General features: G+C 34.7%; 1 protein-coding gene across 2 annotated transcripts in view; it reads left to right on the top strand.

Moving 5' to 3' along the window:
- Positions 1–20,229, top strand: part of LOC113042526 (phospholipid phosphatase-related protein type 5-like) — a 50,600-nt gene that overhangs the window by 21,850 nt on the left and 8,521 nt on the right. For both annotated transcript variants that reach the window (XM_026201442.1, XM_026201443.1), the window contains 3 exons: positions 1,899–2,031; positions 7,860–8,110; positions 19,999–20,175. In XM_026201442.1, the coding sequence (XP_026057227.1) occupies positions 1,899–2,031; positions 7,860–8,110; positions 19,999–20,175 (561 nt within the window). The remainder of the gene's footprint in view (positions 1–1,898; positions 2,032–7,859; positions 8,111–19,998; positions 20,176–20,229) is intronic.

Below are 20,229 nucleotides of genomic sequence, written 5' to 3'. Positions count from 1 at the left end.
CAAAAATGGCATGCATCACCTTTAATATCAGCATGATATTAATCTCATTATTCAGTGCAAGAAAAATATGATTTCATAATCTGTCATTATCGAATCTATTAATCTATCAAATAAATTGCATTCATTTTTAGCAGACATCCCCAAACTCTCTTATTTTTCCAGCCCTCTAAGTACCTGTTGTATAGAGACCATTTTCACAACCCAATAAGTTCCTAATGGATACAATCAAGTCATTTTTTTTCCTGTTGAATATCCTTCTTCATTTGGAAATTGTCAAGCTTTTATTTTTCCTGTGAGGTTCTTGCATTAAATATATAGAAAAATGCAAGTATACATATTTAAATTGTCCGTACATACCATGATAATGTTTAATTTTTTTTTCTCTTAAATTAGTTTTTGTCTACAAATATATGCTATGATATAATATATGATTTATCTGATCGATCTATACCTTGTGGAAGTAATTTGATTGACAGCCCTGGTTTAAATCTTTTCCTGATGGATGTAGAGATCTAATAGAAGCAATGATGTGTTTCTCAAATGGCTATGTTGTCCACCCCCTCCCCTTATTTTTCCTGTCTTTTCTGATCATTCTCTCTTCTGCTGGATGCTCATAACCTAGATTCTGCAGTACGTATGTGTGTAAAGCCTTGAGCGGTTTTGCTACTGTTTTGAAGTAAGGAGGGGGGCAAAGAGGCCACCAAACTCTTACGCTTCTCTACCCAGATTTTTATGTGGAGGTTTATGCAGTTTGAGAATGTGAGATTAAGTCGCTCTGCTTTTGGAAGCAGAAGATCCTGCTTGCATCTAAGCCCCAAAAGCAAACCCTATAGGAGCTGGACAAGCTGTTAAATCACTCTGACAGATCAGGAAGAGCCTCAAGCTCCTCATGTGTGTTCGTATCCTGGTCTCGTTACCTCAATCAAACCTGGACTCGTGAGCAAAGGAAGAGAAAGAAATATCTCATTAGTTTTATTGCAGATAGAGTTTACTTTAAATGCCTGAAGTCTGTATGGAACCTAAAATCCATTTTCAATGATGACATAAATTGAAGTGATGATTCAATCCTAGATGAAGTATCTGTTACTATATGTGATGTTCTTCTGAATGTGATGGGATATTGAACAATCATTGGGAACTGAATAGATTATTATAGGGAAGGGCTAAAAATGAGAGGGCTTGATAGCATCAGCAGAGAAGAAAAGTCGTTTCACACACAGAGCAAGTTTTTACGTGTTGATGAAAGTTTACAAAAACACATTTTTAAGTTGCAATAAAACCAGAACAAGAAGTTCAATCTAACTGACCAAATTATTCAGTCCTATAGATGAACTATACAATATGAAAAGGCCTGTAATCAAGCAAGGCTTCTGTCTAGAACAATAACACTTTAATTTACTAATAGATGCAAATAAGGACAGAAAGAACTCTCATTTGGGTTTATGCTATGTAAATTGTGCCCATTCTTGTGATGAGCATCAGCACAATAAAACACAACACATTTATTATGACAGTCATTTGTAGAGGCAAGACCCCGGTACGCTTTAACAGTGCACTAATAAATATCTTGCTTCTGTTTAAGACTTGTTGTGTGATTTTTTTTTTTTTTTTTTTAACTTTTTTTATTCAGTCTTTTGTTCTGTCCCAGCCCACCCCATTTTGTTTTTCAATGGCAACTGAAAATAGGGTTTCAGTTGGAGTATTCCACACACTTATCCCTTTTCGGGTACTGTACTCGGTTATATACCCGATAAAATAAAAAAAATTCTACTTGGGCTGCTAGGAAAACATCTAGTGTAAATTAGCACCACTCACATTTTCCTCAGAGAATGTAAAAATGTATTAGTTAACTTCATTTCAGATGTTTGACATTTTTCTAATGTTCCGCTCTGTTTCAGATCACCGTGACAGAAACGGTGTTGTTCTTGATACAGTACACATCGAAAGATCTCGACAGTCGAGAGAAGACCATGGTGAACGGGGACTGCTGTTACCTCAACCCATTAGTGCGGAGGACTTTCCGTTTCCTTGGTATGTCATGGCTTGTCCACTTCATTTTATGGATCTTTTTATGGAACCTTGTGCTTTAAGCCCTGGCATTCAATTTACAGTTAAGCTGTGAGAATTACTTGGAAGTGTTTTGTCCCTCTCAAAAGAAAGAGTGGTTGTACCAACCCATGGTAAGTGCACTACTGTCAAACCCCCTTTATTTTAGGGTTATAACCAGTGAAGAAAGGCGTTTGAAACATTTTATTTTATGTTAGGGAATGTTCACCCAAATAAAAGTTGCCCTCTTTTACTTATGGCTTTCTTCTGTATAACACAAACGGAGAAAAAAAAAAAAAATCTCTACAAGAAAATTCTTAAAACAGCACCTTAAAAGAACTCTGTATTTCTAGTTTTATACAGTCACACAGTAACATTGTGTGATGAACTGACTGAAATATAATTTGTTATTCATAATAATAATAATGGAAAAGGATGACTTTAATCTACTCAATTGGCTTCAGAATGTTTGAAATAAGATTAATGGACTTTTTGGGGGGCTTAACAGCCGTGGTTACTTTACTGTGTGTTTGTTTTATGAAAAAAGGAAAATGCATTGTCTAAATATCTTTTTGTGTGTTTCACAAGAGCAATAAAGTAATGCAGGTTTGAAAGTACATCTTTAAATGAGATTAAGTGATGACACAATTTTAATGTGAAGTGTTTATTTAAGTGTTTAGTCGAAATGCAGTTTGTTGTTTCTTCTCCATGCCTTACCTTCTGAAACGCGTACATTTTTACAAGGCTTATCTGTTTGAAATGTGAGGTGTGCTCTAATTGGCCAGCTATCCAGTGTGTGTGCTTGGCAGAATACCTCAAGCGTGTGACGGAAATGTTAGGCCATATTGTGATTCCCTGTCCGGCTGGAGCCACGAGACATAAACATAAACTCAGTATAAACGTGAAATAAAAATGATTTCTAGTCATGTCCCCTTTTGGAAGGCCAAACCAAGTAGAATGGCACGGCCGGCGGATTCTACTAAGAAGCGTCCGTTGGGCTTGCAGCAACCACATGTGACGACCCCAGGCTGGACTCCACTTCGTCCCTGGTGAAAGCCGGTCCGGCGATACACAGTGCAAGGTTAATGTATTTTCTCAGCGACCAGCATGAATCAGCTCCAGGCATGACGAAGCGGATATCATCCTCTTTTGCAAAGCCAAACAAAGTAGATTCACTTTCACAGTGAAACACTGCGTATACACGACGTGGCGTCGGTGGTAACAACAATACTTAATGAAAATAAACGGTACGCCTTCTTTGCGTGAACATCTGGGCGGTGTTATGCAAATCTTCCCACATAGTGACGTAGAGATGTGGGGGTGTGTTTAAACGAGCCGTTTTAGGGGGGTGCGGACGAGTCTTAACTTTTATAAGTAATATCTCTTTGGATTTGAGACTTTAGTCTTTGCAACTTTATAGATCTTCTTTATGCACCAAGAGCTTGTAACACTCCAAAGAGAAAGGAAAAATTTAAGTCACATCATATGAACCCTATAATGCAGACTTAATCTGTGGTGTCTTACTGTGTGTCTCTCTTCCATACTCTTTCATTCTCACAGTTTGATTTTTTTTTTTCCCCTTTTCACTCAATTTCTCCTTCTAATGTTTTAGTGTTTTTGTGAGATAAAGAAGCAGCAACGTCATGGATTATTAGCCTGATCCTGTGAGAAAATCCACTTCCATCTCCTATTAATTTCTGCTTTAAATGGTTCCCATTCACCCACAGACGCTCTAATTTTCCAGCAGCATGTACAGTACTTTAGTCATAGTTTCACAGTTTGCTGTGCCTAGTCAACCAAGCTGCAGGATTATTGGACATCTGACAGCATTAGCGGTCTTAAAGACAAATCAGATAAGCAGAATTATTCCTAATCCACCTACAGGGCACTGAGAAAATCACCTTTACTTTACTGACAGCATCTGTCACTGTTCAGCAGCAATTAATGTGTCCTAGAGGAAATCAGATCCATCTGAGATTTTTTTTTTTTTTTACAGCACTTGGCTCCTGGAAAGCATTGTCATGGTTGTTTAGGCTGTGACATTTTAAGTCATTTCAAGCTCTTTTTGTGTGTGCGTGTGTGTGTGTGTCAAGTCACAGCTAATTCAAATCATTTACTGACCCTCATGTCATTCCAAACCTGTTTGACTTCTGTGAAAAAAAAAAAAAAAAAAAGAAACCCTAAAATTTAAGTCATTATTTCAAGAAAATCCATTACAATTCTCAAATCCCATTTACTTTTGACATCCGTGACACCAATGACACCAAATGGCATTCAGTGGTAACTTAAGAAAGTCATAGAGGTTTGAAACAGTAGTGTTAGTAAATGATAAAACAGTTAAGCAATAAGGTTAGAAAGAATGTGTAGAAAATATAAACACTATTGTTCAAAAGTTCAGGGTCAGTAAGAATGTATTAATAAATGTATACTTTTAGATACTTTCATTTAAACACATTAAATTGATCCAAAGTGGCTTTTATATAAATGCTGTTATTTTAACTCTCCATTCATTAAATGTTACAAAAAACTTCCACAAAATATTAAACAAAATATTAGACACAATTTTCGGTAATAATAAATGTTTTCAAGAGCAGCCAATCAGCATATTGGAATTATTTCTAAAGGTTCATGTGACACCAAAAAAATGCGGAATGGCTGAAGATTCATAAATTACGTTTTAAAATGTATTAAATAAAAAGTAGTTATATTGTGAAATATTATAATAATTTATCTGTTTTTTTTTTATGTATTTTCAATCACATAAATGTAGCTTGAAAAATACCACTATATAATAGATTCACATTATAGCCTTGTTAAAATGTTAAAAGATTAAATCTATTTTTATCCTTTAAATTTTAAAATGTATTCATTCTTCATAGATTCTGGCTATGATTATCTGTTGTGCAGTTTTATTCCTTGCAAACCTTAATCAAACTTAAAGGATAAAGCATCTAGAAGATGCCATGTGTGTCTCCAGTCATTGGTGGCTGCTTAAAAGAAAAATATTTAGAAGAATGATGTTTCTTCCGGTTATGGTTGAGGTATGATGATGCTTCTCAACTGAAAAGCATCAATTGAGACCAGTTGCTTCGTGACCTGGAGTCACTGTCTTGTGTTATTTGCATAATGACTCGCGCTGCGATGTTCTTTGGGAGAGATTAAATTTAGAAAATGGCTGTGGGTCATGGTGCACTCTCGTTTAGCTCAGGCAGGCTTTTTCAGTAATATTTCCCCATCTCTCTGCCTGAGAAGAACTCTTTGTTCACAACAAGTCTTGATATCAAAAATGATTGTGAATGAAAACAGAAAACACTTCAAAGCAGTGTGGGTTTGTGCCGATATCATTAAATAGCTCCTGTTCCTCCTTCAAGTTATATCAATGAAATCTGGAAGAGTTTGAATTCAAGCTGGAAGTATCATTATGAATGTAATGAGTAAAAAAGTATTTTCATAAAACATACGTTGTTGGGTAAAATCTTTTGTTTTAATTTCAGGCCATTTAATTAGGAGTCATGTTTTGTAAATAAAAAAAAAAAAAAAAAAAAATATATATATATATATATATATATATATATATATATATATATATATATATATATATGTGTGTGTGTGTGTATATATGTGTGTGTGTGTATATATATATATATATATATATATATATATATATATATATATATATATATATATATATATATATATATACACACACATATACACACACACACACATATATATATATATATATATATATATATATATATATATATATATATATATATATATAATTTTTTTTTCAGTCTAAAGCAAAAACTAAATTTATGTTTTGTATCTATCCATGTCACAAAACTGTAATGATATAGCATATGTATCTAATATATGTATCTAGATATATGTATAGTGAATCCTTTGGAACAAAGTGATTCACTAACAAATGATTCCTTTGAGTCGATCCTTTTAATGACCCATTGAAAAAGACTAATGGACATCTTTCTGAATTAACTCTCTGAATCAGAGTGGATACGAATGAATGCTAGTTAACTGAACAAAATTTATATAGACTCACAGGCGAAGATATGTTATATTTGGAGTCCACACAGTTGTTGAGATCACTGTGCAAGAGAAAGTGTGAATAAGCTATATTTAGCTTCAGTTTACTTGCAGACAGAATGCAGTTCAAGGACTGTCAGCGTCAAAGTTATTATGTAGCCGATGTGACAGAAAACAGAATTGATGTGACGACAGCCGGTGACATTATAAGATGGCCTTTTTATGCCAACCTTAACTTGCGTTCTCATGTCTCTTAGTAAAACAAGACCATATTTTCCCTCCAAACCATCAGCCAAACTTGTTTTGCTATGTGTCACGTAAAAACTCCGCAAGGCTTTCCTCTGAGTATTTATGGAGAGAAACATGCTAAACAGGGCTTTGTTAATGTTGTCTGAATACGTCTGCCAACAGTTATGAAAATGACTTATTGTTGATACAAGTCTTTCAATGGCTATAACAATAGCCTTGTCAAGCCTGTCATTCTGTTGAGCTGAAAAGATGTTCCAAACAAAATGAACTTGACATTTAAGAGTGAAGGAGAAAAATGGAGCTCTTTAAGAAACAATGGTGACTTCCTGTTCCTCGGCCAATATCTACCACTGTAAAACTCTTCAGAACAGAAGGTTATATTATGAAGAGAGAAGACTAATTCATGATGTGTCCATCATGATTTGGGGTTCCTCGAGCTCAGTGGTTCTTGTTTTGCTTCTGGTGATCCAACAAAACTGTTGCCCATGTTCAGTGAAGTCTAGCTCATTTTCATTTTGTTCATATTTTTGATGATGAGGTCATCAGTGTTGGACTAGGTAAAAATACAAATCAAATTGTTAATTTGACAATATCTCCATATTGATTCTTAAAATCCAAAGGACAACCAGTGTTTCCTGGATCCAAAACAAATGAAATATAATGAATATGTGTGTGTATATATATATATATATATATATATATATATATATATATATATGTGTGTGTTTGCACTACCATTCAAATGTTTGGGGTAAGAAAGATATTACATAAAATAAAATGTTTACTTTATTTTAGCAAGGATGCATTAAATTGATCAAAAGTGACAGTAAAGACATTTCATAATGTTAACTTACAGTTCAACAGTGATAAAGATCCATTGTTATGTTTTGGTTCTTATATTCTATTAGATGTAGTTGTACATATACTATATAACACTGCATGATTTGGAATCAAATGTAATTGAAATTGGAATATAATTGAGAGCTTGAATGACATGCAAATCCAATGTTTGAGCTCTTTTAATTGAGGTTTTAAGGTTTGGTTCACAGAGCAGCGATGAGAAAGACTCAATTATGTGGTTTGGTTATTATCTCATCAACCTCAGAACATTAGCTCCTCTAATGCGTCCTCACAGCTCAGCGGTGAGATGTGTGCCACTGTGGAGATCACCTAATCTTAGTCATCTCCATCCCCTTAATGTGCTTAAGTAGAAAATTTGGGTTCTAGTGTGCACTGTGTTAACCGAACCCACATAAACAGGCCAAAAGCAACTGCTGAATAACTGAACCAATTTTCCAGGTCATGTGTGTCAAATACACATTTTAAGCCCCATCTTGAGGGATTCTCTTTAAAGGAACACTCCACTTTTTTAGAAAATAGTCTAATTTCCCAACTCCCCTAGAGTTGAGTTTCACCGTTTTTTTTTTTTTTTTTTTTTGTCACTGGTGGTATAGTTATTGAAAAAATGTGTTTGGTTTTGTAGTAATTGGAATCTGTATCTGTTTACTTCTCCATAGGTGTATACATGTTTGGTCTTTTCACCACAGACATCTTCGTGAATGCTGGTCAGGTGGTAACGGGGAACCTGGCCCCTCATTTTCTAACAGTGTGTAAGCCAAACTACACAGCTCTGGGTTGCCAGCAAGCTCTTCGCTACATCAGCCATCAGGAAGCCTGCACTGGCAATGAAGACGACATCCTACGAGCCCGCAAAACCTTCCCTTCCAAAGAGGCGGCGCTCAGCGTGTACGCTGCTGTCTACATGGCTGTGAGTATCCAACCCAGCTTCATTAGAAAAATGTGCCTGTGGTGACGTTATTTGTAAATATTGCGTTGTTTCTTGCATGTTTTGCTACAATTTCAAAGTGAAATGTCCAGTGAGATGAACATGAATCTGGCAACATTTCATAAAGCTGGTTATTATATTAAATGTCTGGTGAGTGGCGTTTAAAGGGTAATGCTCTATCAGTTTTGAAAATAACTTACCGTAACTGATAGTGTTAACAAAAGAAAACACAAGATAAATACTTGTTTTCTAAAACAGCCCTGCTATTTTTTTTTTTTAGCTCTTTTATCGTGATTCATGTTTCATGTGATTTGTAGTGCAGTGCTGTACTACCGGGTGAGTCAACAAGCAAGTTTACAACATCAGAAAAGTCATACATATGGAGTTGGTTATGTGATGCAAAAACCAAAATGTATAAGTTAATAAAAATAATTTAGTATGGTAAAAGTGTATTGAGGTTGTAAGATAGTATTGTGCAAGGAAATGTGCAAAAAAAAAAGTCTGTACTAAATTGATGGCCTACTCGTGTAATTATAATATGGGTAAAACATAAAAAAAAAGATTGGTGTTTTAGGCCCCGTCCACACGGAGACGAAGCTTATCCCAATCCGATCTTTTTTTCCCCGTCTCAAGAAATATCCGCGTCCACACGAAACCACATAATGATGTAGTATACATGCCAGACCAGTATGTGGCGCTGTAATTCTGACACAGAGATATACTAAAAACAGAGAAGAAGACTTGGACTAGTACGCTCATAAACCTTGCGCGTGGTAAACGAACATGGAGCAATACATTTATTAATCAGTGTTAATGTTAGTTAATAAAAAGACAATCGTTCAGTGTTTGTTCATGTTTTTGTTGCTGTTACGCTACGTAGAGGTGTTTGACTAGGGGGGAGACGTGGGCTGATGACGTCATCTTTTCAGAAAATATACGGATTAGCCGTCCAGACGAAAACGCAAAGCCGGCGTTTTCAAATTTATCCACTCTGGGACCCGGTTTCAAAAAATAGCGGTTTCACCGTATGAAAAAGCCGGATCCGTGTGGATGATAAAAAAAAATTGTGCGTATTCACAGAAACGCGTCTCCGTGTGGACGGGGCCTTAGTGCCACTACACTGTAAAAAAGAATTTGTTGAGTCAACTAAAAATATTTTGTTACCCCGCTGCCTAAAAATTTTTTGTTATCTTGACAAAAAATTTCTTGTTGAAACAACTTCAAACTAGAGTGGAGTTAGTCCAGGTAACAAATTTCTTTAAGTTGACTTGACTATTATTTTCTAGTCCAGTCAACTAAATCATGTTGTGTCAACAGGGATTTTTTTTTTTTTTTTTACTTCAATCAATAATCATAAACAAATGTTACCCCACTGCCTTAAATGTTTAAATAAAGATGACAAAACACTTTTTTAATGTAATTCATTTAATGATAGAGACAACACTTTCATTCACATTTAAATTGAACAAGCAATATGCTGTCAACACATCAACTGATAATTGATAAACAAAACTAAAAAATGCAAAATACAAACACACGTCTAAAGATCTGAACCGACACTTGAAAGTGTGATGCATAATAAATAACATTGGCATGGGATTGAGAAACAAATAGTTGCATTTCAATTCATCAGATCAAAACCACAGGGATTGTTTTTAATTTCATAACTCAATATGAAAATCAGAAGGTTTAACTCTGCATATTAACCCTGCACAAGTTCACATGCACCCCCCCCCCCACCATAATGCAAGTCATGGTCAAAATGAGAAACTAAGATATATGTATATAACATCACAATTAGTTATAAAAAATGAGTGTACTGTACTTCTGTATAATAAGATATAAATGGAATGAATGCACATGGAAGCACAAAGATCCAAACAGTCAGATTCTAAATTTCATAGCACAACATGACCAGACAGAGGTGTTAACATCAGAAGGATCTTGAAAGTTTCCAAACTCTCCACCATCATAATGCTACATACTGAAAATGTGTACATTCTGTTTAAGAAAATGAGAGGGGAAACAACATTTGTTTACATGAGAACATGCATATTCCAAGTCATTGGAACTTTAATGTACATTCTAAAATGTAGTGAAAGGCACAAAAGAACCAAAATGTCCTTATTAAAAAGTAGTGTTTTTTTTTTTTTTTTTTAAAGAAAGAGTGCTGTGGAGCCGATGGACAGATCATGAACACTGAAAAGTGAAAGTGACATGACATACATTTGTGCTCTTCATTTAACCCATCCAAAGTGCACACACACAGCAGTGAACACACACCGTGAACACACACCCAGAGCACATCACATTGCTGCTCCTCAGTTATATTCAGAATGCCCTCTTCAATTTCTTTCTCAACATCCTTAATGTCACTGGATGGCTGGGAAAAGAAAAAAAATATTAAATTACTTAATACATTTATAACTAATGAACACACATATGTACATACACTATTAAAGTTGTGTGTTTTGTTAAAAGCACAGCTACCAATAAAGGCAAATTGTAATTCACCTTAAAGTGGAAGATATTTTAAAAATTTAACCAAAAATGAAAGTCAAAAGTAAATGGTGCTCCTCAACGGTTTGGTTTACAAACATTCAAAATAACTTCCTGTATTAAACTGTTAAAAGCCTGTACACATTTCTTTGTTCTGCTGAACACAAAGAATTTAAAATCCCATGGGAAGATAAGTGTAAAATACACCCCCAGAAACAACTATACTAAAAATGGGGGGAAATTATTTTCTTCACTGGTATTCTACATGATTTCTGAATGACATAAAATGTGACAAACCAATACAACATTCAGGTTTTTTTTCTTAATCCAAATCTAAGTGTCTAATCTGTCACACCATTTATACAATGATCAGAAAATATATTGGTGTAAATAGGTATTCCTTTTAAATAATAGTCTGTTGCACTGCATGTTCAGAGTAAAGCATGACTCTTAAAGGCTTGGTTAACCCATGTATGTTTTACTCACCCTCATGGCATCGTAAGTGTGTATAACTTTCTTCTTTCAGACAAATCCAGTCGGATTATATTAAAAAAAAAATTATGGCAATAGATGGGTGTTTTTTTTTAACAGTCCAAAAGTAGTCAAATAATGTGCATCAATTCATAATAAAAAGTACCTCACATGGCTCTGAGAGGTGAATAAGTGAATAAGAGCCATTCCGGGTGGATGAAAATAGGACATAGGGGTCATGCATGCACCGGTGATTAGTGACGAACACGGAAGAGCGGAGGAGAGACAACAATACGCCAATCACGAAGTAGAATCTCAAAATTAGGCTTGCACGTATGATAGTCAGTGGAAGAGAAAAAAAGTGTTTACAACTTTTTAAATATGGATATTTTTCTTACAAAAAGCACATCGATTTCCTACAGGAAGCCTTTATTCACCCCCCCAGAGCCATGAGAGACACGTTTTATTGATGGATGGGTGCATTTTATTTGACTATTTTTGGACTGCTGAGAAAAAAACACACCTGTCTGCTGCCATTAAATAACTTGGAAGAGCCAGGACAATGTTTAATTCAACTCAGATCAGATTCGTCTGAAAGAAGAAAATCATATACACATAGGGTGCCTTGAGAATCAGAAAACATGGCCTAATTTAATTTTTTTGGTGAAATAATCCTTTAAGCAAAGTTGGATTCAGGATACAAAACAGTATTCAGCAAAATAATAAAGAATGGCTATGTCCATAAACAGGGTTTCTGGTGGTTTTATGAAGATAAATTCAACACATTATAAAGACATTTTAAATACCAATTATAGAAAATTCAAGGAATAAAACTGAAGGGAAAATAATGTCAAATTATGTTCTCTAAATTTTGAAGCTGTTTTCCAATGCAAATATCTACATTTTCGTAAAGGGTTCACCCAAAAAAGAAAAAGAAAGAAAATTGACATTTACTAAACCTCAAGTTGTTTTAAACATGAATTAGTTTATTTCATGTTAGTCCCAGTCCCAGATAGTCTAACACAGTACACAACCCCACAAATGAGTTACAACCCCAGATCACCCAGATTTCTTCTTCTTCTTTTACCTGGATCACATCACTGCAGACTGATGGTGCTCAGATTGGTCATCCACAAGTGTAATCCCAGCAGTCATGTCCTTGATGAATTCCTGCGCAGAGCCTGTGTGCTTTAATAAAAACAAAGGGATGCATTAAACAGTTCCTTACAATCGTAAAGCTTATAGAATCCAATAAATGTGCATTTATAAATAAATACATTTACTTACAACTTTGTCCAAGCTCTACCATGTAAATGCCATTTCCATTATGTCTGCAAAGCATTTTGATGGATAACTGCAAAAGGACTCGCTGCGGTCCATCCACAGGATTATTGAATTCTGCTCTTAATCTTCAGTCATTCAAAAATATCATAAACATGAAAAATACAAAAACATGTTAAAACACTGTAAAATAATAAACATACATATAAATAAATCTTTACAGAGAAAGACAAATGTATTGACAAGTTTGTTTTAAACGCCAAAGACAAACTATACCATCCAGACAATGCTTTTAAATGACACAACACATAATTATAACACAATAAAAGGAAATTTAACACATTTGTGTCGATTGTTATTGTATCTCTATTTATACAAGATATATGATATTATTACTTTTATTCTAAAATATATAGATTTGAACGTATGCAATTTACTTATGACCGTATATTCACCATAGACTATATAAAAACAGATATTCACGCAGTATTACACTAGGTTCTAGCGAGGCACTTGAATGACTAACGTTACTTCAGAAAACTGAAAGAAGAGTTTGTAACGCTACCTTCAGAACTTCATCTGAACCGTAGACTGTAAAAAATTCATCAGAACTTAGCTTATGTCAGCGATATCAAATGTAACGTTAAGATACGCGCTCCAGAAGAACTCTGAGGGAGGTGCTCATCTATGCTGCTCATTTGTTTCCCTTATAACATGCAGAAAAGACACAGTTCGAGTAGGAATCTTCTTTTTTCTCCTAATGTTTCATCGATGTATATTCTGACGAATGTCTTACGCTGTCAGGTTTAGAGCAGTTCATTTTTTTTTTATTCCCGCCGTTCTGAATCCATACAGTGATCCGCGTTGAGCTCTCGCGCTGTTTGAACGGTCTCTAAACGCAGCTCTGAGCTCAAGTGATACATACAGACTGTATTTTTATCGTTCCCCACATAAGTTCAGCTCCGCTGTCCCGCATGTGAGAATATCTGTTTTAATATTTATAAGGAAAATACTGTGGAACCGCCTGTATTTTGAGGCTTCAGAGTGCCGCGAAACGAACATTTACACACAGTAACTTACATTCAGAATTAACGACTCTTTAAACCATACTTACTCTTCTGAGACAACAAATGTAATTTTACACATTAAGCCAATAAATACGAATATTTTACTTACCAAAGTTGTATTCTAGTAAAATGTCCAAACTTTGAGGAGAAACTGACCTGTATGGCTGACAACTTTCTTCTCTCTTCAACAGCCTTCACCAGAATGAGGAGATCTCGCGATAAGTGATGTTGTGAACGTGATATTGCTATTGAGTTGATTCAACACATTTTTTTTAAGTTATGAGGACAAATAACCTAGTTCAGTCAACTTTCAAACTAGTTGAGACACTGAAAACTAAAAATTTTTAGTTGAATGAACAAATTCAGTAACTGCAAGTTGTGTCAACATAAAAAAATTAATTGAAACAACTAAACTGCTAAATAATTTTTTACAGTGTAGCAACAGCAGTTAATTGCAGGAATAGGTATGTTTTTTGAGTTTTTGCAAAAATGTACATTTTTTCAATGAATCTTTGTTGCATAAATCCATAATAGTTCCTCTTTTTATATCTGGTTCGGTACAGTAAAAGACGAACAATTACAATTCAGTATTCAGTATGAATTCTTGATATTTATCAGACAATCAGTGCTTACTTTGGCCAGAAGAATCACCAAATTAATCATGATATTTATTCATTTTAAAAAAAAATTTAAGGAATTTTGCAAATGCATTGTTAAAAGTCTTGACATGGCAGAAGGAGTCTAAATAAAATTTTTCTTATTTAGTTTTGATATTTATTGCAGTGAAGGTTGAATTACTGCCGTGCCGTGCTTTAGCTGGTAGTCTGTTTTCATGGTAAAACCTTCTTGGAAAAGTTCTTTAAATGTTTCCCTTTTTAAAACAAGATTTTTCTTTAATGTATGATATTTTTATCAATGATTGGGGTAATTAACATGTTGCACTTAAGCAGTTAGACAGTTTCCATGGTAAAACTTTCTTGAAAAAGTTGTCTTTAGATGTTTCCCTTTTAAAAGCACTGCTATACACAGTCTTTAGCTGCTGCATTGTTTTGTTTTGTTTCTTGAGTTTCCACCCACAAGCCATTTGATTTAAGATGACGTGCTTTATAAGAACTTTTTGTTTAGGACCTTGTAATGTCATGTACACATCTTTAAAAGTTATTAGCTGCTCTTAAAGCTTATTAGCTCTTCTTAAAGAAGTTCTTAAAGAAGGATTTTCAAAGGATGTCCTCTGCTGCTCTTCACACTTACGGCCATTAATGAATGAGATGCAGAGTGACAACCGTTTATCTGCTTTTGACTTTGAGCTGATGTTTAAATACAGCAGCCATATGAAGGTGATTTCTGCTCTTCGTTTAGCGAGCACCACTTGGTTTGAATTTTTCATGGCCTGTACAGAACATTTATATGTATATCTCTGTGTCTTATAGTGATCATCATGAAGCATGGTTATCTTGAATGCATCCAGGAGAGATGGCACAACGCAGGGCTGTGTTTGAAATGCAGATGAAAATTATCAGTAGCTTCATTTGGATTCTGTCCATTGCCTGATCGAGGACAGATATGACACAAAGCACTATAGCGTGAACAGTTGTTTTTGGAAATGACTTTTTTTTTTCTTGTAATAGGCAGTAGAAAAAGTGGTAACTTTTTTTTTTCCATGAACGCTGTGGTATCCCTGTCTGTCAGCAATCTTTCAGCAGGAAATATTGCAGATGAAAAAGGAAATGAGAGTTGGATTGGTGTGATGTCAATTTAAAGGTTGTGTGTGGACCTTTCTCATACAGGATACGGCTGCTTTTCCGTTGGTGGCTCAAGTTGGTTTTCAGTGAGACACAGAACCAGAATCAGATTTTTGCTGCTTCTCTGCACAAAACCCCATGAAAACTTAATTATTTATCTCAGCTGAATGTTACAGCTCACAAATCATTTTAGAAATGGGCTAGGCGTCAAACACAAACCAGCCCAAAAAGTTAAATAACATATGAGCTTTCCTGCCAGCTCTTTTACTTATTCATTCCCATTATAATCCCCACTTTTACAACCTCCCTTAATTTTTCACTTCAAGGTCTAATTATCCACAGTGACCCGTTTAGGATGTGAGACAACCCATACAGGCGAGCAGACCATGAAGGACAGAATCCAAATATCAAGTAATGAGCATCTGGCACGGTTTAGCCCTCTTTTTCATCAGTGATGCTGCTCCAGATGTGCACTGAGCCCGCAAGCAATCTCACTCCGCAGGGAGAGAATATCTCACGCTGGCTGTTCATCGATAGAACTCGGAAAGAATCACAGTGTCCCGGGAGCTTTGATTATTAATGTAGACACAAGAGGAGTCTGATTAGTGTCAGAGAACTGTGAATTTTTGACTTCCTTCAAGGTGTCATTGAACGGACGTGCTTTTCCAATAAAAAAGAGCAGATCAATCATGTTTTGTATGTAGGTCATGAAGAATGGAGATGTTTTAGTTTGCATGTTCTGCAGGATCAAAAGTTAGCTAATTCTTTGTCTTAAATATCATGATTATTAGTCTCAACACGTTGATGATCTGGACTGAATGTTTGACACTGACACGTGAGTGCGGTTACTATTTATTTATTTTTGGTAGATAGAATAACACTGACAAAATAGTCACAATTGTAGATTTCTATGCTTCGGTCATGTGTATTAGTGTTTAACAGCTTCAAGCAGTTTTAAGTTCAAGCAGAATGCATTTTTGAGAAATCAATGGACTGAGAGAAAACCGAATTATGAATATTTGTTTATTTAGTACTGAAATGTAGTGATTAAAAATATTTAAGATAAAAATATATACACAACCGTTCAAAAATAAGTATTTTTAATATTTGAAAAGTCACTTATGTTTGCCAAGACTGCATCTATTTGATCAAAATATCCACTAAAAACAGTAATATTGCGAAATATTATTACATTTTAAAAGAACTGTTTATTATTTTAATATAATCATACTAGTATTCTGGTTTAGTGCTAAATAACTATTTCTTATTTTTATCAATGAGAGAAAATATTTGCTGCTTAATATTTTGGGGGAAACTGAATCTTTTAATGAATATAGTGTTATATATAATATAATGTTGAAATAGATAAAAAGGGATATTTTAAAATTAATAATAAATAGATTTTTTATATATCTGTTGTAATTTCTTTACTGCCACTTTTGATTAATTTTAATGCATCCTTGGAGATTATTTATTTATTTATTTATTTTACAGTTTTGTGTGTAATATCCCAATATTTGTGTATTCTATATATTGTTTGTGGCTAACATTAGGTGCTAAACCTAACGTACTTAAATTCTTATAGTCTAGTATCTTTGAGCTGAACAAGCTACATTTGTTACCATTTTTGCTGTATATGGTATTTAACTGCATTTTTAACAAACCATTTTGGACATTTTTGCCAATAAAGAGACTTCCCAGTTGGTCTCATAATGATTCATTTCACGTATGAGTCTGCAGTCTAAGTAGGGAGCAGCTCACTAGGTTTTGGAACAGAGCTGCAAACACACATTAACACTTTTTTTCAGGTTTGAAGAAAGAGGTGGCAAATGAAGTCAGAAGAGTTGACAGGATATTGTGAGTCAGTCCATTTCCAGAGTTTCATGACTTTGTCAGACTCCCGTGGGAGATTGACTTTCTTCAAAAACTGTCAAGGCAGACTTGAGACAGTTTGATAAAGTCTTTGAACAATAACGTGATGTTCTCAATTCTGAACACGATAGCTGTCACAAATAAAATATAAATATCTTTTAGGCCTTCAGATGATGTAAATTAAAACATGTCAGAGCCGATGGCCAGTCGACCTGACAGGAAGGACAGATGGTATCTCTCGGGAAAGAAGTTTACGGCTGTGCAACAGTGTGTAAAATTGATAATTTGACAACTTACTCTCTGCAGATTTGAGGCAGTCCAGGCTCTGCCCTTGACCTGTGAGATTACGTTTTGTTGCGTTCAAAAAGACAACATGGTTTTTGACAGAAGCCCTGAAGGCAGATGACTGAGGACTCAACCGGCGACTGAGTCGTGCATGCAAAATGTAGGACAGAGAAAAGTCAGCATGCAACAATACTCACAACCCATTTTATTTCTGTAGTCTGACACACTTCTAAGTAATATATATATTTTTGTAGTCTGACACACTTCTAAGTAATATATATATATATATATATATATATATATATGAAGAGTTCAGATGCAAAAACCTCTAAATGCCATCTGAAATTTTCATCTAAAATTAGGATTTTTATCGGGCTCATATATTTATATTCAGTTATTTCACTTTAATAGCCTGGAAAAGGACCTGCACATCACAATTAAAGTAAAATGACTCAACCTAAGCATAGGACCTTGATAAAAATCCTAATTTTAGATGAAAATTTCAGATGGCATTTAGAGGTTTTTGCATCTGAACTCTTCATATATATATATATATATATATATATATATATATATATATATATATATATATATATATATATATATATATATATATATATATATATATATATATATATATATATATATATAAAATAATTAAAATCAGACTTTTTAAATTCTACAAATAAATTTAGGCATTACAATATTGTAATGTTCACTATAAAAAAAGTAGATTTAATTAACATTATTAAATTCTTAGTTTTTTAAAGATTAAATGAGAGTTAAAAGTGAGCATTAGATGATGACAAAGGACTTCACTGCTTGAAAATACTGTACTAAAAATATGAACTTCATATTTCTGTTTTTGAAACCTCCAAAATGCCTTCGCACATACACATTTATTGGAGGTGCATAATTGAATTTTGTATGAGATTTGAGTCTGCATTAATTTGTCTGATCTGTCTGGTTTTATCTTCCAAGAACACGGAGTTATACATATTGAAATTTGAGGACATCAAAAACAACTGCTCAACCCCAACTCCTCTTGGAGAAAGAAAAAAAATCAGGTCACAATGTGACAATGAGCTTCGAATCCAAAAAGACAGTGCTGTAGCGTCTCAGACTCGCACAAGGTAACAATTACTGTCTTTGTGTGGCGTTTCCTCAGGAGTGATGGCTGATTATCTACGACCTTCAGCGCTGACACACAGGCACACTCCAGAATGAGTCGGCAGGACTGTCCCACATTTGTCCACATTTTCTCATTCACTTGCTTGCAAAGTCACAGCACAGATTTCTCTCTGGATGGATAGGCTTGTTTTGGCCACTCTGTCTTACCTGACTGCTCTGAGTGAGTGTTGGATAGCTGTCCACCGGACCATGAACCTCCCTGAGATACACACACAGTGACATGCCTATATCCATTAAAGGATGAAAGTTTTCATAAATGAAAATCCTGTCATCATTTACTCACCCTCAGGTTGTTCCAAACCTGTATGATGTTCTTTATTCTGTTAAAAGAAGACATTTTGAAGAATGCTAGTAACCTATGGAAGACAATGGATACCAGTAACTGTTTGGTTACCTACATTCTTCAAAATACCTTTTTAGGTTCAAAGGAAGAAAGAAACTCATAAAGGTTTGGAACAACCTGAGGGTGAGTAAATGATGACAAAATTATAATTTATGAAAACTTTCATCCTTTAATGGATATAGGCATGTCACTGTGGACTATGCTTTGAAATCACAACCTAAAATCTCAGTATTCTCAACCAAAAGAGCTCTGTTTACTTCAAAATAAATGTTTTCAAAGGGGCTTTCGCAGAAAATTTTGCCATTTTTGTTTTCCTAAAGAAGTTTATAATAAAATTATAATAAAATTAGAGTTTATAAAATAACCTTTCCACCTTTTGTGTAATGGAAATGTTCTATGGATGATAAAGGTCATGGAACCATCAAAACCAATAAAAAAAAACATAATATTTAAGAGTCTGTTAGTTCAGAGTAAGTTTTGCATCCATTCTCCTTGCATTGTTTTTTTTTTTTTTTTTTTTTTTTTTGTCTGAATACTTCTGGAGGCCTTGTATAAGAACAAAGCAGTTTTAATTCTACACATGACATCATTAATGTTTTTTTTAAAAAAATGTAGATTGTTAAGTTAGCCAGAGCACATATTTTCACCTAGTCACAAATAGATGCTCGCAAACAAGAGACATTCGCCTGAGGATGTAACCATAACAACAGTAGACTGTTAAAGTGCTTTCTGTCCCTTTGCTTATGCTCGTTTTGCCCTATATGGCAACTGGTGTTCGATTGTGTGCATGATTTTGGGGCTCCGGAGTGTCTGGATGTTGATATGGTTTGGTTCGGGAGGAGGAAGGTTTTAAGTGTTGGCTTGACTAGCCTGATGCATTCACAATGACATCTTACAGTATATGCACCTCTAATCGTTAGGTTTGTGTGCTCGGATTGCTATGCATCTTTGAGGATATTTACGTGTTATTTTAATAACTAGATGTCTATCCAAACAAATAAAGTGACTGAGTGTTCTGTAAAAAACCCACAAATTGAGGGGTAGGAGCACAGAAACACTAATTATTGCAAATCAAACTCATGATTTGAATATGTTTTGCTTCTTTCTCTGTGATTTCAGATGTACATCACATTTACAGTGAGAGCCAAAGGAACTCGTCTGGCTAAACCAGTCATGTCTTTGGGCCTGATGTGCCTGGCTTTCCTTACGGGTATTAACAGGGTGGCAGAGTATCGTAATCACTGGTCTGACGTCATCGCTGGCTTTATCATCGGTGTGGCCATCGCTACCTTTCTAGTAAGTTTTTCAACAGATTCATGTTGTATATATCTTTTAGGCTTTTTCAAGCAT

Source organism: Carassius auratus, chromosome 24, assembly GCF_003368295.1.
Source record: "Carassius auratus strain Wakin chromosome 24, ASM336829v1, whole genome shotgun sequence".
NCBI lineage: Eukaryota > Metazoa > Chordata > Actinopteri > Cypriniformes > Cyprinidae > Carassius > Carassius auratus.
Note: the sequence above shows the minus strand (reverse complement) of the source record. Positions and strands in the feature narration are given on the sequence as shown.